This window comes from Marmota monax, unplaced genomic scaffold (assembly GCF_021218885.2).
Source record: "Marmota monax isolate L192 unplaced genomic scaffold, Marmota_monax_Labrador192_F-V1.1 WCK01_AAM20220418_F8-fsc00108, whole genome shotgun sequence".
In the NCBI taxonomy this organism is placed as follows: Eukaryota; Metazoa; Chordata; class Mammalia; order Rodentia; family Sciuridae; genus Marmota; species Marmota monax.
This window is the reverse complement of record NW_026694593.1, coordinates 4,740,034-4,764,089: the sequence shown is the minus strand read 5'-3', so window position 1 is coordinate 4,764,089 and position 24,056 is coordinate 4,740,034. Positions and strand designations below refer to the sequence as shown.

At 37.3% G+C, this 24,056-nt stretch overlaps 1 protein-coding gene across 2 annotated transcripts in view; it reads left to right on the top strand.

Annotated features, from left to right (window-relative positions):
* Snx27 (sorting nexin 27) overlaps nucleotides 1–24,056 on the top strand; it is a 76,696-nt gene that overhangs the window by 24,184 nt on the left and 28,456 nt on the right. For both annotated transcript variants that reach the window (XM_046421773.2, XM_046421774.2), the window contains exons 2-4: nucleotides 3,645–3,876; nucleotides 19,694–19,886; nucleotides 21,634–21,698. In XM_046421773.2, the coding sequence (XP_046277729.1) occupies nucleotides 3,645–3,876; nucleotides 19,694–19,886; nucleotides 21,634–21,698 (490 nt within the window). The remainder of the gene's footprint in view (nucleotides 1–3,644; nucleotides 3,877–19,693; nucleotides 19,887–21,633; nucleotides 21,699–24,056) is intronic.

Genomic DNA, 24,056 nt, shown 5'->3' with positions numbered 1-24,056 from the left:
GGAGTTTGTTTTACTGAAAGTTCTCCTTTATTGCAGAATTTGTATTTTGCATTTACTCATATCTTTAGAATTATACAAATTTTGGGGCCACACCTAATTTGAGCCTGGTTTAATAGTATTCTTATGGGATGGAGTGTGCTTTTTTTTTTGGATAGAATGCCTTTATTTTATTTGTATAGGTGCTCTGGATTGAACCCAGTGCCTCACACATGCTAGGCAAGCACTCTGCCACTGAGCTATAGCTCCATCCCAGGATGGAGTGTTTTTTATATAAATATTTTTATGACTGTGAAGATCTCTTAATTCTTGAGGAAGGAGGACTCTTTTTCAAATCAGACGTCCTAGGGTTTTTACTGACCTCACTTCATTCTCTGAAGAATGAAGATCCCTCTTTGTATTAAGTTGTGGAATGCGAAGCATTCCTTCTGTAGTTGAACCAGGTAAATATTATCAGTATATTTAGGATATGGCACTGCAAGTTATTTCCTATTTTTTTTTTTTAAATGAGGCTTTTGGGATGTTAGCCATTTGAAGCTTAGTCTTACTAATAAGGAAAACCTAAGCAAGCTCCCTTACTCCCTGGCTCCTCTTAAGTTAAGCCTCACTTAAGTTTCTCTGAAGACTTTTAGGGCTTATTTTTGTGAGAGAGCCAAGAAGCAGTGCATTTTGATTTGAAAAATGAGTGGGTAGAGGTGTGTTTTGAAAGCAGTAGTTCTTCATTTTTTTGGAGATAACATATTTTTTTAAATATATCTTTTTAGTTGTCCATGGACCTTTATTTTGTTTATTAATATGCGGTGCTAAGACTCGAACCCAGGGCCTCACACATGCTAGGCAGGTATTTTACCACTGAGCTACAAACCTAGCCCCACGTACTCCTTTTCAAAGATGATGAGAGTTAATGTAATCTTTTCCCAGTAAGAAAATGCATAACATGTCTGTGAATTCAGTTGTATATGCAAATTCTGTAGATTGATGATCTCTCAAAACTATTACCAGAGTATCCCCAGACTAAAATCCCTTAAAGGAAGAAAATTTAGGGTTTGAAAAGTAAGATTTGAGAATTAGCCCTTAAACATTTTTTACAAATGTTCATCTCATTAAATAAAATTAATTGTTTAACCAAAAATTTTGTTTTAATATGTAAGATAATTTGTTCAGTCTCTAAGATGCTAGTTTCACCTGTTTTGTTAAACAAACTATTAACATGGATATTTGTGAGTACGCAAAGGTTCCTAAGGATGGATAGATTCTCTGATTATTTCTGATTATTTATTCTACAATAAAATATTTCCTCAGAACTGCCAAAGCCAAAGAATTAGATGGAATCCTTTGCCAACCCCTAACTTTCAGTTTCCATTTCTTCTTTAACTAAAATGGCTTCGTACAGAGTTTTCTGTGTTAGTTTTGGTGGTCCTGGGGTCTAACCCAGGGTCTTATGCATGCTAGGCAAGCACTTTGCCACTGAGCTACGTTCTAGCTTCCTGGTACTCCTTTTCTTTTTAGATATTCTGATGTGAGTGTGCAGGCATTATTCAAGACAGGTTAATTAATTACATTAATCCTCACAAGGACTCTGTTAGGGACTTCTTTTTTTTTAAAGGATGGTTAGTCTATATAGAACAATTCAGAAATTCTTTTATTTTTATTTATTTATTTATTTGAGAGAGAGAGAGAGAGAGAGAGAGAGAGAATTTTAATATTTATTTTTTAGTTCTCGGCGGACACAACATCTTTGTTTGTATGTGGTGCTGAGGATCGAACCCGGGCCGCACGCATGCCAGGCGAGCGCGCTACCGCTTGAGCCACATCCCCAGCCCCTGTTAGGGACTTCTTGTCCCCTTTTCACAGATATGAAAAGCAAGGCTAAGAAACATTAAATAACTCTTATCAAGACTAATTTTGGTATTTAATAGCCAGGGCCAGAATTTTGTTCACTTACATCTAGGTTCAAAGCCTATATATATATATATATATTTTTTTTTTTTCCCATTTTACCATTCTGCTGTATGATAAGAGTTGAGTGTGTGTTTTTGATCATTAGTCTAACCTGGTCTGAATAAAAGTCCAAGTTTCCATCAGTAAAAGGGACTCTCTTTGTTCTTCTATGGTATTTATTTAAAAATAAAACCTAATGTTTGTTTGTTTGTTTTTGTATAAGTCTAGGTTGTGAAATGTCAAGAGTGCTGAATTTACTGGCTAGATTGTTAAACCTAAAATAAGGAAGAATGCAAGCTGAGTGATCTCTTGCCTGTTGTGTTTATATAAGTGGATGTTTCGGATACCAGACTCTCTCTGTCTGACAAAAGCAATTCCAGTGACTGACTGTGGAAGGCTTGTTACTAAACTTAGTGTCATCTTCAGGAAGGAAAAACCCTAATGGTTTGGAACGGAACTGAAAAAGAATTTAACTCCAAAAGGGTAGATAAGTTTTAAATATTAAATTGATTAGAGGCCAGGTGTGTCTTTCCTGTCTCTCTTGGGATAGCCGTGGTAGGGAATCTCCAGGCGAGCCGCCCAGTGTTTTTGCTGAGATGGACAGGCTGGGTCAGCATTCTGGGGAGTGAGCAAGTTTTATGAGACTCAGCATCTTTCTTGGCAAAATCATTTTTTTTTTTTTTTTTTACAAATTTGTACTTTTCCTATTTCAGCCTTTTGTATACAGTGAAACAGGAAGGAGAATGAATAGGTTGATTTACTGTTTAACCTTAGCTGTTTGTTGTTGTTTTGTTTCCTTGGACAGATTACACAGGGCTTTAAGTGAGATAGCACAGAGTCGAAAAAACAAGTCCTGGCCTGGGGTTGTAGCTCAGTGGTTGAGTGCCTGCCTCACATGCATGAGGCACTGGGTTCAATCCTCAGCACCACATTAAATAAGTAAATAAATAAAAAAAAGATATTGTGTCCATCTACGATTAAAAAAATACTTTTTTTTTTTTTAAAAAAAGTAAGTCCTGAGGGATTAATTGAAGTGATTGGGAGAACAAAGGAAGTTGGGTCAGATAATGTAAGTTTAGGAAAAAAATGTCCTTGCCTTTTTAAAAGCCAAGTGTTAGAAGAAACTAGCGTGTATGAAGTTTAGTACTCTTTAACTCCCAAGGTAATAAAGGAAAATTGACTAATTTGAAGATATGGAGAGAAACTGGATATAAATTGAAAAGGAACTGTTTTGAGTCATATTTTTTGAGTCCCTATTTACAAATCAAGGGAATGCATTTTATGAAGTTTCTTTTAATAAAATTCCCCCGAGTTTTAAAAGGATGAAGAGGATAGTTCAAATGGCAAGATTGTCAAAAGCCATTTGTGTTGTATACGTGCTTAATTATGATGAGGAAGTTGGAGTGTTTGGCTTAAAAAGCTTTGCTTTCTCCTGGGCTTCCCCCTTTCCCATGCTCTTTCTTGAAGCTGTGTGGGGTGGGGGTTCTAGAACAGAGGAAGGATAAGTTCTCTCCCAGGTTTCCATTTTTTCCCCTGCTGTAAGTTCACAAACGGCTCTTCACTGTAGAATCTGTAAAGAACCAAATGAATCTTTTGATTTTATGGTTCACACTGTGTGACACTGGAGTGGGGACAGGAGGGTGGAGATACAAAGTGTTTGGACCCTTCTGGTTTATGGGATTGTCTTTTTCCCTTTTTCCCCTTAGGAACGGCGTGAATGTTGAGGGGGCGACACACAAGCAGGTGGTGGACCTGATCCGAGCAGGCGAGAAGGAATTGATCTTGACAGTGTTATCTGTACCTCCTCATGAGGCGGATAACCTAGATCCCAGTGACGACTCGTTGGGACAATCATTTTATGATTACACAGAAAAGCAAGCAGTGCCCATATCGGTCCCCACATACAAACATGTGGAGCAGAATGGTGAGAAATTTGTGGTGAGTGTCAGCCCAACATGATTCTCAAACATCTAGCTTTCTTTTCCTGCAGTCTTACCATTATGAATACATTAGAGTAGTAGAATAAAAGACTGCAGCTTAGGTCAGTTTGTCTATCAGGAAGATGGATTCACACATAAATAAGAAACTAACCCTGTTTATCTCCAGGAGTGAACTACAGTAATGAAGAAGAGTCCTATTTCTGCTTAAGCACGATTCCATTTTATTTCCTGTTTCATGTTTGCTTTCTGCTCCGTAGTAAACAAGTGTGAGCTTGTTTTACCTGTTTGTTCTTTTATTGGCTGTCATGTTTCTTTGCTAATAGTACTGGCTTGGTTATTGTTGACACTTTGGAGCATAGAGCAAGATTAATTTTAAAAAGGTTCTGTCTTTCAAAATATCGGGGTAATACAGAGGTTTGTGTATTTTGGATTCCAGGCCTCCCTACACTTTCTTCATATTTAGTTTTTTTTTTCATTTCTTTGGTGGTGTTTTTGTGCATGAATAACTCTGGTCTTTCCCAAGGTCCTAGCACTCTGAATGCAATTTCCATGAGCTATTTTACACATTTCCAAATTGCTGCTGTTGGCAATATGTAGGAAATCCACCTTGAATTCAAGGTAATATGTGCTAGCCCCTTTCCTGAGTGCTGCTGTTTGTTTTTTAGCACCTAGTTGCCACTAACACCCCACTCTACATATTTTTCTATTGGTTGCAGTAGGCTTTATTTGCCTTTGACTATATTGGGAATGTTGATATAATGAAAAGCGTTCATTAATGAATTCTTTTATTCTTTGTAGATAATGTCATGGGTTAGATATTGGCAAACAGACTGCAAGCGTTTAAGCCTGACCTGCTGATTAAAGTTAAGTTCTCTGGAACTAGAATCTGTCCCCTCCATAGGAATGAGCCACTAAACATTTATAGTATTTTTTTTTTTAACGTGGGAAAATGGGAAAGCAAGAAAGCTGGAAAAGTTGCCGAGGAATCAAATACTGTTTGCTTCTCTAAATCAGCTGAAATTATAGCACATAGATTATATATCTGCATATATATCTGATTATATATCTGCATACCTGTTTTAGAAATGTCTTCAAAGTTTAGAGGTTTGTGCTTCAGAAGTGCAGACTTTGAATCATAAGGCAGATAAGAAGTTGAAGTCAGTGTCAGGTTTTCAAAGTAGAGCGGATTGGTTGCTGAGACCTTTTGGGAACCCTAAGATCTTGAGAACTTCTATGGACTTGGGAAAAGGATTGAAATCACTAATTATTCTTTTTTAAAAAATCAACCTTATTGAGCACATTTTACCTATTTTAACATTCAGCCAGTTAAATGTCCAATTTTATGAGTTTTTACAAATGTACATAGTTTTATAACCTTCAGCACTGCCACAATAAAGATAGAACATTTTCAGCACCCCCCACAAATTTCCCTGTGCCCTCTTCCAGTCTTCTCTCCCTAGTACTGCCCTTGTCAACCACTGATTGGCTTTCTGTCACTGTGTTTTGTTTTTTTTTAAATATCAAATAAGTGGAATTATACAAAATGTATTTTTCTGTGTCTGGCTTTTTTAGTTAGTATAGTCCTCTTGAAATTGACACAAGATTGACACACTGTTACATGTTAATGTGTGTTAGATTTTTCATTTTGGGGCTGCATCCTTTTTTTATTTTCCCTTTGGTGATGCTGGGGATTGAACCTAAGGTCTCATGCTTGCTGGACAAGCACTCTGCCCCTGAGCTATCTATCCCCAGTCCTGTTCCTTTTTTTTTTTTTTTTTTTTGTGGTGCTGGGGATTAAACCCAGGGCCTTATGCATGCGAGGCAGGCACTCTACCAACTGAGCTATGTCCCCAGCCCAGCCCTTTTCCTTTTTAACTGCTGAGTAATAGTCCATTAAATAGTTTACTATAATTTGTTTATGCACTCATTATTGATGCACAGTTGAATTGCTTTCAGTTATTACAACTGAGCTGCCATGAAATAACATTAATGTATGGATCTTCTTGAAGATATGTTTTTCTTTCTCTTGAGTGTATACCTAGAAGAGAAATTGCAGGTTCTCTTTTTTAAAAAAAAAATTTTTTTTTAGTTGTAGGTGGACACAATACCTTTATTTTGTTTTTTTGTTGCATTGAGGGTCGAACCCAGTGCCTCACACATGCTAGGCAAGTGCTCTACCACTGAGCCCCAGCCCCAGCCCAGAATTGTAGGTTCTTATGATAAGAGTTTAGTTTAAAACTTACAGGAAACTAAGAATCTGCCAAACTATTCTACAATGTGGATGTACTACTGTTTTCATTCTCATTTGCTGTAGAGAGTTCAGTTGATCCAAAATTTCTTGAACTCTTGGTATTTTCTGTCTTAATTGGTTTGTGTTTTTTTTTTTTTTTTTTAAATCTATTTATGTATTTCTGGTCTGAGGATCGAACCCAGTGCCTCACATGTGCTAGGCAAGCGCTCTGCCACTGAGCACAGCCCCTTGTCAGTCTTTTTTGTTGTTTGCCGCAGTCTGGCTGGGCACAATCAGGAGCCACTTGTCAAAAGAAACTAACTTTATTTTTAGAACCACACAGGCCAAACAAAACAGCCTCTCAGGAAAAACCCTCAGAGCCTCAACTGCCACCACCGGCTTTCCACAAGCCTCTCTCTCCCACACAAGCTTCTCTCCACCTCCCACAATCCTCCTGCTCTTGAGGCCCATTGGCTGGGTCACGTGGGCGGAGCCAAAAAAGTCCCCCAATGAGCAGCTCCGTGGTCTGAAAGGGCAGGGAAACAGCCCAATGAGCATCACCGCAGAGGAGCCAATCAGCTAGATGTTGCTGGGGCCGAGGAGCCAATCAGCTAGATGTTGCTGGTGCCGCTGTGAGCCAATCATCAGCTGGCAGCTGGAAGTTTGCTGGCAGCTGGAAGTTTGCTGGGGCCCCTTCGGCTGTGGCTCTCAACAGTTGTTGTGTACCTGAGCACATGCTTTGAGCTGCATCCTCAGCTCCTAGTTTTTTTATTTCTAGCCATTCTCATGGGTATAATCGTAACTCATTTTGGTTTTAGTTTACAGTTACCTAATGACTCATGATGATGAGCTTATTTTCCTGTGCTTAGTGGCCATTCATCTGTCTTCATTGGTGAAGTATGTGTTTAAGCCTTCTGAACATTTTAAAAAATTGAATTTATTATTTCGTTATGAGGATTTTTTTGTATATTCTGGATATAAATCCTTTATCAAATAGACGTTTTAATAAATGTTTTTTCTGGTGCATGGATTGACTTGGCCTTTCTTTCTTTTTCAGTACTAGGGATTAAATCCACTGACTACATCCCCAGCCTTTTTTTTTTTTTTTTTTTTAGTTGTAGATGGACACAATGCTTTTATTTTATTTATTTATTTTTATGTGGTGCTGAAGATCAAACCCTATGCCTCACGTTGTGCTATGCAAGTGCTCTACCTACCACTGAACCACAACCATAGCCTCCCGCCCCGCCTTATTTTTTATTTTGAGACAGGGTCTCACTAAGTTGCCAAGAAAGCTAATTGCGAACTTGCAATCCTTCTGCCTCAGCCTCCCTAGAGGTGGGATTATAGGCATGTGCCTCTATGCCTGGCTTTTTTTTCTTTTTTCTTTTTGGTATTAGGGATTGAACCCAGGGGCACTTAACACAGAGCTACATCCCTGGCTCTTTTTATTTTTTGTTTTAAGATGGGATCTGGCTAAGTTGCCAAGGCTGGCTTTGAACTTGCAATCCTTCTGCTTCAGCTTCCCAAATTGCTGGAATTACTGGTGTGTGCCACTGCGTCTGACAAGGACACCCGTCTTTTATGTGTTCTTGTAAAAGTTGAATAGTTATTTCTCTTTTTGTAATAACTATAGAGGTATGATTTATCTACTACATATTCATTTTTATAAATTGTACAATTTAGTAGTTTTTGATGTGTTCATAGAATTATATACACATCATTACAATCAATTTTAGAATATTGTCATCACCTCACAAAGAAACTATATGCTGTAGCCATTATCCTTAAACCTTCTGTCCCCTCCAGTCCTAGGTGACCACTAATCTACTTTGTGTCCTGTAAGCTGGCCTATACTAAACATTTTATATAAATGGAACCATGTGATTTTTTGTGTGTGACTGATTTCTTTGATTTTGCATAATATTTTCAAAGTTTATCCATGTTATAGCATGTATCAGTATTTCATTTTTATTGCCAAATGTACAACTTTTAATCTCTCCATTCTTCAAATGGTGGGCATTTGAGTTGTTTCCACTTTGAGGCTATTATGAATACTACTCTTAATGAGTGGTTTTTGTTCTGTTTGGTACTGGGGATTGAACCGAGGGGTGGCCTATGTCTCCAGCCCTTTTTTTTTGGGCGGGGGGGGTGTTGGGGATTGAACCCAGGGCCTTGTGCATGCTAGGCAAGCACTCTACCAACTGAGCTATATCCCCAACCCCTTGTCCCCAGCCCTTTTTATTTTTTCTTTGAAACAGGGTCTTGCCAAGTGGTTGAGGGCTTCACTAAATTGCTGAGGCTGGTCTTGAACTTGGATTCTCCTAAGTCAGCCTCTTAAGTTGCTAGGATGGCAGGTGTGTGTCTCTATACCTGGCTTCTTTTAATCATTTATGTATAAGTTTAAACAAATTAAAAAAAAAATTTGTACTAGGGATTGAACCCAGGGGTACTTTTCCACTGAACTACATCCCAAGCCCTTTTTATTTTGAGACAGGGTCTCCCTAAGTTGATGAAGCTGATCTTGAACTTGGGATTCTCCTGCCTCAACTATTTGTAATTCTTTTGAGACTTTGCTAAGTTGGGCAGGCTGGTCTGGAACTTGCAATCCTCTTGTTTTAGATCCCTGAGTAACTGGGATCATAGGCATGTGTCACCATGCCAGACTCACTGTGCCATTTTAATATGTGTATATAATATGTAATGATCATATAAGGGTAACTAGATATCTTTGTCTTGTTCCTGATCTTAGAGGAAACAATTTCAGCTTTTCCTCTTTCAGTATGATATAGGCTGTGGGTTTGTCCTTATTGTATTGAGGTGAATTACTTTTATTCCTAAATTTTGAATTTTCTCTTTTTTAATATCATGAAGGGATGTTGAATTTTAGTGAATACTTTTTATGCATTTGTTGAGATAATCATACATTTTTTATTCTTCATTATATTGACGTTATTGATTTGTGTGTGTTGAACTATCCTTGAATCCCTGGGATAAATTCCACTTGATAATGATGATGATTTGATCTTTTGTATATGCTGTTAACTTTGACTAGCTTGTATTTCATTGAGGTTTTTTTGCATCTTTCTCAGGAAAGGAACACTACATCTTTCTGTAGTTTTCTTGTTATACCTTTGTCTAGTTTTGTATCAGGGTAATGCTGGACTTATACAGTGAGTTTGGAAGGGGTCCCTTCCTTTTAATACTTTGGAATAGTTTGAGAATAATTGGTATTGCTTGTTCTTTAAATTTTGTTGAAATTCGGCAGTAAACCATCCATCTGGTCCTGGGCTTTTCTTTGTCAGGGGACTTTTTATTACTGATTCAATCTTATTACTTGTTATTGGTCTATTTTTTCTATGTCCTCATGGATCAAATTTGGTAGGTTTTATGTGTTCAGAAATTTATCCATTTCTTCTTGACTTTTATAATTGGTTGGTATATAGTTATTCATAATAGTCTCTAATCATCCTTGTATTTCTGTATTATCAGCTATAATGTGTTCTTTTTCATCTCTGATTATATTTACCTTTGTCTTCTCTCTGTTTTCCTGGATAGGCTAACTAAAAGTCTGTCAATTTTATTATCTTTTCAAATGACCTCTTTATTTTGTTGCACATTTTTGTTACATAGGTACTTGTTGCTGTTAACTTCTCTCCTGGTACTGTTTTGCTGTATCTCCCAGATTTTGGCATATTGTATTTTCATTTTTATTTGTTTCAAGAAATGTTTAAATTTCCCCTTTTGTTTTCTTCATTGACTCATTGGTTACTCGAGAGAATTTTGTGTAATTTTTATAAATGTATAATTTCTAAAGTAGTTCTTGTGGATTTCCGGTCTCATCTCATTGTGGTCAGAGAAGATAAATGCTATAAATGCAGTTCTTTTTAATTTGTTTAAACTTGTTTTGTGGCCTGACATGTAGTCTGTCCTGGAGAATTCCATGTGCTGATGAGAAGAATGTAGGTATGTTCTACAGCTCTTGAATGAAATGTTCGATGAATGTCTTTTAGGCCATTTGGTATATAGCATAGCTTGATATTTTCTATGGATTTTTTTTAATCTGGATAATCAGGATATCGAAGGTGGGATGTTGAAGTCTCCAACTACTGTGTTAAGAGTGTATTTCTCCTTTTAGATCTAATAATGTTTGCTTTATATAATGAGGTGCTGCAGTGTTGGATACATATATATTTACAGTGGTTATTTCCTCTTGATCCCTTTATCATTATATAATGACCATCTTTGTAGCATTTTATATTTTTGGATTGAAGGTCCCTTTTGTGTTAAGCACAGCTACTACTCCTGCATACTTTTAGTTTCTATTTGCCTGGTATATCTCTTCCCGTTTGTTCACTTTCAGTCTATATTTGTTTTTACTGGTCAAGTGAATTTCTTATAGGCAGTGTACTTTTGGATTTTGTTTTTTAAAATCCATTCAGTCTCTATCTTTTAATTAGGAAACAATCTGTTCACTTTCAAAGTAAGGAGAAATTCTTGCCATTTTATTGATTTTTTTTTCTAATTGTTTTATATATTTGTTTTTTGTTTATTTTCGTGATTTGGTAGTTTTCTATATTGATAAGGTTTGGTTCTTTTCTGTGAAACTGTTCTACCATTGAGTTTTGTGCTTTCACACATTTTTATGATGGTAGTTTTAGTTCTCTTTTTTTTTTTTTCTTAATACCTTTATTTTATCTATTTATTTTTATGTGGTGCTGAGGATTGAACCCAGTGCCTCACATATGCTGTGGCTGTGGTTCTACCACTGAGCCACAGCCACAGCCCATGATGGTAGTTTTTTTTTTTCTTCTTCTTGTGGTTCTTGGGAATGAATCCAGGGATGCTTAACCACTGAGCCACATCCCCAGCCCTTTTTATATTTTATTTAGAGACAAGGTCTCACTGAGTTGCTTAGGGACTCGCGAAGTTTGTTGAGGCTGGCTTTGAACTCATGATCCTCCTGCCTCAGCCTCCCAAGCCGCTAGGATTATAGGCATGAGCTGCTGTGCCTGGTCTTGATGCTAGTTTTTATCCTTTTGCTTCTAGTGTAGGATTCCCTGAAGCATTTCTTGTAGGTTCAGTCTGGTAGTGATGAATTCCCTGTTTTTGCTTTTCTTTCTTTCTTTCTTTCTTTCTTTCTTTCTTTCTTTCAAGAAAGGAGGCCAAGCCTCACTTTTATTTTATTTTTTCATTTGTCAATAGACCTTTGTTTTATTTATTTATATGTGGTGCTGAGAATCAAACCCAGAGTCTCACATGTGATGGGCGGGCACTCTACCACCAAGCTACACCCCCAGCCCCCTGTTTTTGCTGTTCTTAGAAAGCTTGATTTCTTCATTTCTGAAGGATAGCTTTGCTGGATAGGTATCTTGATTGTCAGTTTTTTCTTTCAGAACTGACTATATTATCCCATTCTCTCTCCTGGTCTGCAAGGTTTCTGCTGAGAAGTCTGCTGTTGGTGTAATGGGGGTTCTCTTACATGGCTTTCTTCTTGTTTTTAGAATCCTCTCTTTGCCTTGTACTTAGGACAGTATTACTATGATATACCTCAGAAATTCTTTTTTTGGCCAAATGTATTAGATTCAGACCTGAATGTCTTATATGTTTCCCCAGATTTGCAAAGTTTTCAGCAGTTGCTTTACTGAATAGGTTTTCTGTGCCTTCTTCCCTTTTTTCTCTTTCTTGAATACCATAATGTAAATGTTTGCTTGCTGAAGGGTGTCCCATAATTCTGTCTTTCTTTATCCTCTTTTTTTTAAATGTATTTGTTGGTCTGATAGGGTTATTTCAAAAGACCTGTCTTCAAACTCAGGAATTCTTTCTGCTTGTTCTACTCTCTATTGAGGTTGTTAACTGTATTCCTTATTTTATGTATTGAGTTCTTAAGCTCTAAGATTTGTGTGGCTCTTTTATGAATGCTGAAGTTCTCAAACATTTAATGAATTTTCTTCCTAATTTCATTGAATTGCCTGTGTATTCTTTTGTATCCCATTAAATTTCCTTAAAATTAGTAGAGGCAAGAATTCATTATTTTGGATTCTTTTTCAGGTGGTTTGTTGATTTCCTTTTCTTTGAGGTACATTGTTAGGGACTTATTTGTTCCTTTGGAGATGTCACGTTGTCTTGTTTTTCCATGCTTCTAGTGTCCCTACATTGATATTGTGCATTTAGCGGATCATTTGCCTCTTCCAGTTTAATAGGGTGGCTTTCGTAGTCAAAGACTTTCTCTTGGCAGTGTGTCCTAGGGTGTCAGTTGGATTGGCAGCCTTGGCTTTGGTTATAGTGGGTGCTTTAGTGGAGTGTCCAGGAGAGTAGCTTCTTAAGCTGTAATCTATACTGGTGGTGTGTGTGGATATCTCAGTGGCTTAGAATTCTGCAGGCTACGTGGAGGTGGGGTCACTCTTGACAGGCCTGCAGGTGGGTGCACTTGTTATAACAGCAGAGCTGTGGTATCATTACTTTCTAAGGGCCATGCAGGCGTGGGACCGCCTAATGGGTGAGGTGTAGCATATTTGGTAGCAGAGCAAGGTACATGTCCTGCTCTGGGGGAGCAGGGCCAGGCCACATCAGTGGGCCCAGATGGGGTGATCATCAGTAGTATCCAAGGATTGTGGGGTGGACTTTGCAGAGCCTCCAGGGGCCAATCTGTTCAAGGTAGGTTGCCTAATTGCTTCCCAGGATAGAAGGTTGCCTGATTGTTATTCCCAGGGCCTCTGTGGGCCAAGTCACTCAGTATGGGCCGCCCTCGTACTCCTGGGGCCAGGGGACGGTGAGGAGGCCAGTTTGCGGGACTGAATCCATCAAGTTGCTGGTGGCAGCTGCTTTGCTGCTCCGTGAGGTCCTGGTGGGCAAAGTATCACTATGGCACTGTGCAGTAGGAGCCTGCGTAAGGATGGAGACAATGTGGGCTGAGGTTTTTCTATGATGAACAGTGACGTGGTAACTTGGCAGCTCCCCACACTGGGCTCAGGGCCTATGAGGGGCTCTATTCTTCTCCACTAGCAAGTGCTTCAGGTGTCTGCGGCATGAGTGGACTGCTTATCTTTTCTCTTCTGAGCAAAATCCCTCTTGGTTCAGGGTTGATCTCAAGAGACAGGATGTTAAATGTTATGTGCCACTTATTTTGAAAATAATATACTTTCCCCCATTGAAATACATTGGCATTATCATGGAAAATCATTTGACCTATGTTATGTGTCGTTCTTTTTTTGGACTTTTTTCTGTTCCATTGACTATATGTGAACATCTCAACATAATTTTCGGGTTGGCCTCTTAAGAGTCTTATCCTAAATGGGTCATATCCTCCTTGTTCTTTGTATATTGTATAATTTTGTATTGTATTCTGGATACTGTGAGTGTACATGGTGTAGACTCTGAGTCCTGTAGTATTCCTCTGATAGTTTTGTTTTATCTGTCGATCTAAGCTGTGTCACCTGTGAGCTGTAGTCATTCTTTTAACTTAATTCTGTCAGTTTAATTCTTTCAGCCTTTGCTGTATTTCTTTGAATCTAAAGACATCATTCAAGGAGAGTTTAGTCTGAGATACATGAAGTATTCATTCACAGAATTAAGAGATGCCCTTCTCTGGCTCTCTCCTTTGGGATTCTTTGCTCACTCTGGTGACACATAGTTCCCTATCTTCCTATATCTATTCTCTATTTCTTTGAGCCAGAAAGATGTCAGGATTTATATTGGAGGTTTTTATTTTTAATTTTTGTTTTGGCAGTACTAGTGATTGAACCCAGGGTCCAGCACATATTAGGCACACACTCTACCACTGAGTTACATCTCCAGCCCCCCCCCCTTTTTTGGCTGGGGGGGTACTGGTGCACTCGACCACTGAGCCACACCACCAGCCCTATTTTGTATTTTACTTAGAGACAGGGTCTTTCTGAGTTGCTTAGCAGCCTTGCTTTTGCTGAGGATGGCTTTGAACCCAGGATCCTCCTGCCTCAGCACCATTGTCCCCAGCTGTCCCCCACCAGTGACTGGGATTATAGGCATGCATCACCCCCACTTGGCTGTTGTTTTCTTGGTATTTGTTCTAGGTTTACTGTATACATCTTTATAAATGTGAACCTTCAAATACCATTTTTACTTCACATGTAATGCAAGACTCTTAAAAGAATGTATTTCTTATACCCCATCCTTTGTGCAATCGTTGTCATACATTTACTTTCACGCCTTTAAAACCCCATGGTATGATGTTTTCTTTGCTTCAAGTAGTTACTCTGTGGGAGTGGGTGGGGAAGTGGTAATGAGCATTGAATCCAGGTCCTTGTGTATACAATGCAAATGCTTTACCACTGAGCTGTACCCCACCCAAATAATTTACCTTTTAAAGAGATTAAAATTGAAAAAAGAGTACTTTATATTTAATCATATATTTACCATTTCTAGTATACTTCATTACTTTGTGTAATCCAATTTCCACCTGGCATCATTGTCTATTAGAGGCAATGAATCCTTTTAGCATTTGTTGGTCTGAAAAAGTTTTTATTTCACCTTTATGTTTGAAAATTTTTTTTTTTAATTTTTAATTTTTTTACAGGATTTAGAATTCTGGGTTGATAGGTTTTGTTGTTGTTTGTTTGTTTTCTTTTTGTACTTGAAAAATGCCACTCAGTCTTCTGGTTTGTATAGTTTGTGGTGTGAAACTTGCTCCTTTTAATTTTTGATCTTCTTTATGTAATATTTTGACCCCTTCTTGCCACCTTTATCTTTGGTTTTTATAAGTTAGATTTTTAATGTGTCTAGTGGATGTTTCTTGATAAAACAGGATAAACAGGTATTTGTTCTATTTTGGGAATCTGTAGTTTGATATATTAGTTTGGGGAGGTTTTCAGCCAGTCTGTCTTCAAATATTTCTTCATCTCTGTTCTTCTCTTTTCTTTCTCAGATTTCAGTTACAAATATATTAGACTATTTTATATTGTCCAAGAGCTTTTATTTTTTATTGATTTATTTTGTTATAGGTGGACACAGTATCTTTATGTGGTGCAGAGGATCGAACCCAGGGCCTCATACATGCTAGGCGAGCGCGCTACCACTGAGCCCCAGCCCCAGCCCTGTCCAAGAGCTTTTGGATGTTCTTTTGTTTCTGTTTAGTTTTGTTTAGTTCATTTTTATTGACTGTCTTTAAGTTTGCTAATTCTTTCCTTAGCTGTGTCTAGTCTACTGATGAGATCATTGGAGGAATTCTTCATTTCTCATACATTTATTTCTATATTTCCATTTGATATTTGCTTCTAATTTTTGTATTTGCTAATCTGTTCATATGTTTTTCACCTTTTCCATTAGATTCTTTAACATATTAATCACTGTCTAAAGTCTAATAGTTGCAATACCTATATCATCTTTGAGACTGATGTATCTCATGTAGGTTTTCTGTTTTCTTGCTTTTTTTTTTTTTTTTTGTCCTGTAATATATATAGTTGACTGCTAAACATCATGTGTAGAATAGTAGAGAACGAAATAGTATTTGAATCTGGAAAAGGGCAGATCTTTTCTGTTAGGGAATTGAGTCAATTAATTGAGCTGGGTTTGGGTCTCCTTGGAGCTGTTGTTGTCTTTATTGCACCATGCTTCAAGTTCCTCTTGTAGGCTGCTATCACCTGGTATTTAGAGTTGAGGCTGGGGTTCTAGAGGGTTTTTCTCTGTGTTCCTGAACCTACCCCTCCCTAAGCTTTCAGCTACCTCTGCATTGCCTGCACAGACAGATTATCTCTCCACATTCTCGTCCCCTGCCACTGGTAGAATGTTCTTGGTTTTGATTTTGGCAAGATTCACAGTAGAGGTAGATATTGTCTGGCCTAGCTTTAGTTTAAGGTGGAGTCTGTGTCTCTGTTTCTTAGTTCTTCTGCCCTTTCTCCTTACTGTAGCTAAACGGTCACATCCTTGTATGTATGGTTCTCTTGGAAAAGAGTTGCTACTTCCTCCCCAGCTATAATTGACCTCTTCTTATCAGTATGGGAACCAGGACCTAATAATGGTTTCTTGTCTCTCCTTAGAAGTACAGAATATTTTGTATTATTTAGTCTTTCTTGTGAGCATAGGAGAAGCCCATGGAAAAGACTTGCATAAAAGTGGGATGTATCCTTGTGCCTATGGTGGAAGTGCTCTTCTTTCAGATTTCTAAATCTCAAACAGAAGCAGAAGCAGACTGAGAGTGGTTTAATGTCCTCATCTAGCCCCCCCCTTTTTTTTTTTTTTTGGTCAGGGTTGGTTCTGAGGACTGAACTCAAGGCCTCATAAATGCCCTACCACTGAGTTACAACTCCAATCCTACTAACTTTTTTGTTTCTCTCATTTCTGAGTCTGTTTCTACTCTTTTTCCTGGTTACAGGTCAAATTTTCTTGCTTCTTTACAAGTCTGGTAATTTTTGTTTGCTATCATACATTGGCCCTAGATTTTTTATATTCCTTTGAAGAGAGTTTGATTTTTTTTTTTTTTTCTTTTCCTGGCATGCAATAAGTTACCAGATTACTCTGGTCCTTTCAGTGTTCGTTTTTAAGCTTTTAGGATAGTTTAGAGTAGTTTTTCTCTAGAATTAATTTAGTTAGCCCCTAAACCATGGCCTATTTGAATTCCCCTTATGAATTCCATGTAGATTCAGGGAGGTGTTTTTATTCTGGTTGGAGGAAAGTTGAATGGTTCCATAATCCTGTTGGAACTCTGAGAGTTGTTCATTTACAGTCCCTTACCTCATAATAGTTCTTTCCTTAGGTTGTTGATTCAATCAGAATTCAAGGTGACCCAGTGAGGATTTTTTTGAGTTCTTCCTTTCTTTAGCTCTTTCTTGTATTTTCAGTCTTGCTAATTCTAGCTACTTTGGCCTCCTTGAACTCCAGTCTGTCTATTAAACCTAGTGAAGTTGCCAAATTCAGTTTGGGTGATCCTCCCTGAGATATGCTTTAGAAGTTACTTCTAACCAGAAAGCTAAGATTATATATAGTAGGCCTCTGCTTGTTTCCATTTTCTCAGGGACCACAATTCTTAGATGCCTGTTGCCCAGTGTCTGAAAAATAGTTATTTCCTGTTTTGCGTCTAGTTTTCTATTTGTTTATGGTGAGAGGTTAGTTACAGACCACCTGGAAGTTTCCAGATTGGGATTTTCTTGTAAAAATAGAATATTTTATATTAGGGATAATTCAATTCGAAATTGATTTTTTTAGGGCTGGGGTTTGTGGCTCAGTGGTAGAGCACTTGCCTGGCACGTGTGAGGCACTGGGTTTGATCCTCAGCACCACATAAAAATAAATAAAATAAAGGTATTGTGTCTGTCTACAACTAAAAAATATTTTTAAAAAAAGATGATTTTTAAATATTCTTGACTTTAAAAGAAATAATGAAACACTACTTTATATTTTATAGGAAAATTAATTCCAAATGGATTAAGGACTTAAATGACAAAATAAAAAATTTAAAGCTCTTAGTAGAAAATATTGGTGTAGCTTTTAGATCTTGGTGATAGAAAAAAAGTTTTTTTAAGATACAACAGTTATTTATGAAAAAAGATTGATAAATTTAAACTATTTATTAAAGTAAGAGATCTTTAAAATTCAAAATTTCTTTTAAATAAACTGAAAGTGCTGGTGACAAGTTGGAGTCAATATTCACAATACACATAACTGAAAAAGATTATGTCAAGAACATATAGAGTTGGACATGGTGATGTATGCCTAGTCCCCACTATATGGAGGCTGAAGCAGAAGGATTGCTTGAGCCCAGGAGTTTGGGAGCAGCCAGGGCAACATAGCAAGACTTTGTGTGAAAAACAAAATGAAAAAACAAACAAACAGAAAAACTACAAATACATGGAAAAGCACAAATATCCAGTATGTAGCAGGTAAAACACATGAATTGGTATTTTACAAAAAATAAACTCGTGTGGCCAATAAATGTAGGAAGACATGTTTGGCATCTTTAATAACTAAGGAAATGTAAGTTAGGAACACAAAGATAACTTTTCACACCCCTTCATTAGCAAAAATTGAAAGGATCTTTTTATACACTACTGAAAGGGGAATAAATTGGTGCAACCACTCTAGCTTACAGTTTGACATTAATATCCTGAAGTAGAATATGCATATATATTTTAATCCTGCTGTTGCACTTTCAGGTAGTGTACTTAGGAATATCTCTTCTGTATGTACAACAGGAAGCATGTATACAAATGCATATGGCAGCATTATTCACAATGAATAGCAGAGAGTCGGAAACAACCCAATTCTCATCATTCAGAGAACCGATTAAAAAGAAAGAAATATGATGTATGCATACAACAAAATGCCATGGAAGATGGAAGATGGAAGAAATGACAAAGATATTAACACTGTGGATGTAGACTAATGTTAAGTGCTAAGAGTAAATCCCTAGACGTCTCATTCATTGTGGTACTCTGGGTTGTAAGGGCGATCTGGCTGTCTCGTTGGTTGCCAGGATTGATTTGACTGAGCTGGCTGACAACTGTCCCCTTGTCTCCTTACCATTCCATGTGTGTCCCTCTTGAAGCTACTTTATTATCTTCAATTAGTTGAAGAGGATGACCTTCCCTGAGAGAGAAGGGTTGTTCTTTGGTCAAGACTGCATCGGTTGGTGAAATGAGTTGGACATCATTACCCTGGGTACATGTATGATTGCACAAATGATGAACTCTACATCATGTACAATCAGAGAACTGAAGAGCTGTGCTCCATTTGTGTATGATAAATCAAAATGCCTTATGCTGTCTTGTGTAACTAATTAGAACAAAGAAAAAAAAAAGACAGCATCAGTAACTGTGCTCCCCTGCTAGAATCTCCAAACTCTCAACATGATACTCTGTTTTTATAGAATTAAAATACCTGTAAAAGCTAAAATAGAAGATAAAAATTTACGAAATATATATAAATGCAAAAACAAAGCAACAACCATAAGAAGAAAAGCAGTCAGGCCCAGTGGCATATGCCTGTGGTTCCAGTTACTCAGGTGGCTGAAGCAGGAAGATCACCTGAGCCCAGAGCCTGGGAATATAGTGAGATCCTGTCTCAAAGGAAAAATAAATAGAAAGGGGGCAGAACAAGCGGGGGTGGGGGAGAGAAAAAAGGAAGGGATTGATGAAAATGGTTGATATGATAGCTTCTATCCACGCTTAAAAATACTATCCATGCTTAAAAATTGATAATTGCCTTTGAAAATGTTTAAGAGTATAATGGAGGTAATTTTATCTTCAAAAATAAGATCATATCCTCCTTGAAGATAGTAGCTCTCTTTTGTACATACAGCTTTTGGCATGTTTATTAAAAATAAGTTTTGTTTTAATTGGCTGGGATTGTGGCTCCGCAGTAGAGCACTTGCCTAGCAAGCATGAGGCACTGGGTTCAATCCTCAGTACCACATAAAATAAAAGGTTATGTGTCCACCTACAGCTAAAAAACAAATATTTAAAAAAAAATGTCTTGTTTTAAAATGGTCTCTAACATAGTCTCTGTTAAGTGCATAGAAATACCACCTAAACAATATCCATTGAGCCTGATATTAGATGATTCTGTGATTTAATTTATAGTAAGTAGGCTTTTCTTTGTTCTTCTGCCTCACCAGGTGTACAATGTTTACATGGCAGGGAGGCAGCTGTGTTCTAAGCGGTACCGGGAGTTTGCCATCCTACACCAGAACCTGAAGAGAGAGTTTGCCAACTTTACATTCCCTCGACTTCCAGGAAAGTGGCCATTCTCATTATCAGAACAGCAGTTAGATGCTCGACGTCGGGGGTTGGAAGAATATCTAGAAAAAGGTAAGCTAGCCTATTAAACTCTACCATCCTGAATAGACATAAGTTCTAGTATAGATAGTGCAACTCCTGTACTGCATGGCTGCTTCTTGAAACTCAGTAGTCAAAGTGAGTCAAGTTTCTGACTATGAGGGTTGAATGATCTGAGCTTTGAAAACTGAAATGTCCAGCACAGTGATTAGTAGCTTGTTTTAATGGCTCATTGAGCCCTTAACAACAGAAAAACAAATAATTTGTTTTTGAAGCATTGATGGTCCTTAATGGACCTTATTTATAGGATCATACTATTTGCCAGCAAACACATAGAAATTGGGAACTAAGTGAGCAGTATTAAGATGTTTTCATTTAAATGATTCTTGTTTCACTAGCATATCTTACATGAAAATGCCTTATTCCTTTTACAAGTATTCATGGGTAGATTTGCTGAAGTAATCCAAAAGTCCCCTTCTAAGCAAGCAGAACTATTGCAAGTTTTTATCTCAGAACTTCCAAGTGATACATTGGGAGTCTATGGATATGAATGTCAAAATATTTGTTTCTCTAGAAAGGCAGAGAAATGACACAGGTCTCCTCAATGAGGTAGTTCACCTTGTGGCTCCAAAACAGAAGAGGCCTTGCCTTGCTACATTATAGAGTTACTTTACTTTCTAGCTGTGCAGTAGGTCTTGCTTTAAAATATTAGTTGAACAGAATAATGGCCATATGTGATGTTTAGTAATTCTGTGTCCTTACGTCCTTGTGTAAGAACTAATTGACCTACTTGAATTTTTTAAAAATTTTGGTGGGGATCCTTATCCCCGAAGAAAAATCATTTCCCCCACAGAAGGTAATGGAACTCCTCATCTGTTTTTAGCTTTTCCTAACATGAACTGGCCTCTCCAACACAGCCCTAGGGAAATGAGAAAGGGTGCATTTTTTTTTTTAATCAAATGAAGTAAAATCATCAGTGTAGTTTACCATCCTCTTGAGAGTGTCAGGAAATTAACTTCCTTAGATTTAGACGATCAGCTGTCTACATGCCTGCCTTCTCTCCTCCTTTCCTGCCTTGCTCTCCCACCCTTTTTTCTTCCCTCCCTCCCTTGCTCTTCCTCCCTTTGTGTGTTTTTTTTTAATTATTGTTTTGAAGCTAACGTCAGTGAGGTGAAATGATGTGCTCAGCTTAATACTCAATTAAAAGTTTATTGTTCTCTGACCTGTTCCTAGGCCAAATAGATATTTTTTCTCTAGTGTTTCAGGTTTTTATTTGGTTCCTTCTTAATTGACCCTTCTTTTCCACTGCCTCTGTTCCCTCATGTTCTGTTGTTTTGGATATTAATAGGTCATACAAGACTGCACAGTACATTTACTGTACTTTAATCTTTTCTTTTTTGATATGTTTAATATTTTTAGCAAAACTTTGTATTTTCTATTATTCTTCTGATCTAGATCATAATTAGATGAATATATGTTATGCCTTAAAAATCTCATACATCAGGGGGCTGGGGTTGTGGCTCAGTGGCAGAGCACTTGCCTCACACATGTGAGATACTGGGTTCGATCCTCAGCACCACATAAAAATGAACAAACAAAATGAAGATATTGCATCCATCTGTAACTAAAAAAATATTTTTTAAAAAATCTCATACACCGGGGTACATGCTGCCTTCTCATTGCTTGTCACTAATGATTTGATTTTAAATCTTGCTATGTTCTTGATCTTATGTTCTTGATTTTGGGGCCTTTTGCTAGATTCTGTCTTTGTTTTCTCCAGTGTGTTCAATACGAGTCATTGGTGAGAGTGACATCATGCAGGAGTTCCTGTCAGAGTCAGATGAGGTAGGTGAATACCCCCTTTAATAATTGTTCTCCTCTTAGCTCCTTAGGGGGAAAAATAAGTCAACGATATCAATTATGGGTTGGATTTCAATAAACTCTCCAAATGACTATTTCTTTTACCTCTTTTCCATACATATCCTGCTTATCTACCCTTTAAGACCTGGTGTCAGGTCTGCCTTCTCGTTGAAGCCTTTTTAATGACTCAGGTCATCAATTTTTCATTTCATGAAGAATTTCTGCAGTCAGTACCACTCAGTTATTACCTTCTTGCTATCTCATTCTCTAATTTTTATACATATAATCAGTTTGTCACTTTATATTTTTAGCTTACAAGAGTGTGAGCTACCTGTAGGTAAGAGCTAAATCTTGATCATCTTTATATTACAGTGCCTTACCACAGCATCAAGCATGTTGTAGGTGCCTAATAAATATTAATTGAGTAGAAGAATGAATATGTAATACTAATATATCATTAACTAGTTATTTCATATGTATATGCCTTGTTTTTTTCCAATTAGATCTTGAGTTTCTTCTAGATAAGGGCTTATAATTAAGTACAGTGGTCCCCCTTATCCATGGTTTTGCTTTCTACAGTTTCAGTTACATGTGGTCACCCATGTTCTGAAAATATTAAATATAAAATTCCAGAAACAAACATTTCATATGTTTTAAATTGTGTGCTATTCCCAGTAGCATGATGAAGCCTGTGCCACTGGGATCTGAATCATCCTTTGTCTAGCATATGCACTCTGTATATGCCACCTGTCTATGAGCCACTTAGGAGCTGGGTAAATTATCAGATTGAGTGCCCGGATATCACAGTGCTTAAAGTAATCCTTATTTTATAGGAGTGGTGATGCTAGCAACTCAGATATATCTAAAAGGAGTCATAGAGTGCTTTCTTTAAGTTTGAAAGGTAAAAGTTCTTCACAATAAGAAACATTTTTTAAAAATCATATCCTGAGGTTGCTAAGGTCTAGGGTAAGAATGAATCATCTATCAAAGATATCTATTATGAAGAAGGAAAAGGAAATTTATGCTAACCTGGGCATGGTGGTTCATGCTTTTAATCCCAGCAACTTTGGAGGTGGAGGCAGGAGGATCACAAGTTTCAGCCCAGCCTCAACAACTTAGGGAGACCCTGTATCAAAATAAAAAAATAAAAAGGGCTGGGGATGTGGCTCAGTGGTTATTTTTTTTATTTTATTTTATTTTATTTTTTAATTTTTTGGTGGTGCTGAGGATTGAACCAAGGGCCTTGTGCATGCTGGGCAAGCACTCTACCACCAAGCCACATCCTCAGCCCTTTGGCTCAGTGGTTATACACTCCTGGATTCAATCCCTGGTAGCAGAAAAAAGGGAAGAAGAAGGAAAATTCATGCTAGTTTTGAGGTGGCAATTCAAACTGCAAAAGGTATGAGCACAATGCATGATAAATGAATAATGAAGAAGGAAAAGGCATTATAGGATTTAGTATTATCCTTCTGTCATCCACTGGGAGTAACGGAGACTACTGTAATTCTTGGGATGTGTTAGGCAATGAATAGTAATTTTTTAAAAAGTGGTGAATGAAGATGGACTGATTGCTAAATAGTTATTTATCTCTAATAAAAATTACAAGGTCAGGACTGGGATTGTGGCTCAGTGGTAGAGTGCTTGCCCTAGCATGCATGAAGCACTGGGTTTGATTCTCAGCACCAAATATAAATAAGTAAATACAATAAAGGTCCATCAAAATCTAATAAAACTACTTTTTTAAAAATTACAAGGTCAAACATTTGTTAAAAGAAACAGATTAGTCATTAAAATCACTATGAGGTGATTTTATTTTATTTTATTTTATTATTATTTCTTAAATTTTTGGTGCTGGGGATCAAACCCAAGGTTTCACACATACTAGGCAAGGACTCTGCCACTGAGCTATACACACACCCCCCGTAAGTATTTCTTTTGAATTAAAGAGAATAAGAATTGTTTACTCTTTGCTAGAAGAAAATTGGGCATTAAACTAGTTCAAAACCAAGTCCCATTTTTCCTTTTAAAAATGTCCCGATTAGGGGCTGGTGTGTGGCTCAGCGGTAGAGCGTTTGCCTTGCACGTGAGAGGCCCTGGGTTCGATCCTCAGCACCACATAAACATAAATAAATAAAATAAAGATATTGTGTTCAACTACAACTAAAAAATTTAAAAATGGGGCTGAAGCTATAGCTCAGTGGTAAAGCGCTCACCTCACATGTGTGAGGCACTGAGTTCAAACCTCAGCACCACATAAAAATAAATAAATATACTGTGTTCATCTACAATGAAAAATATACATAAAAATATTTTTAAAAAAATTTTTAAAATTGTCCCGATTAT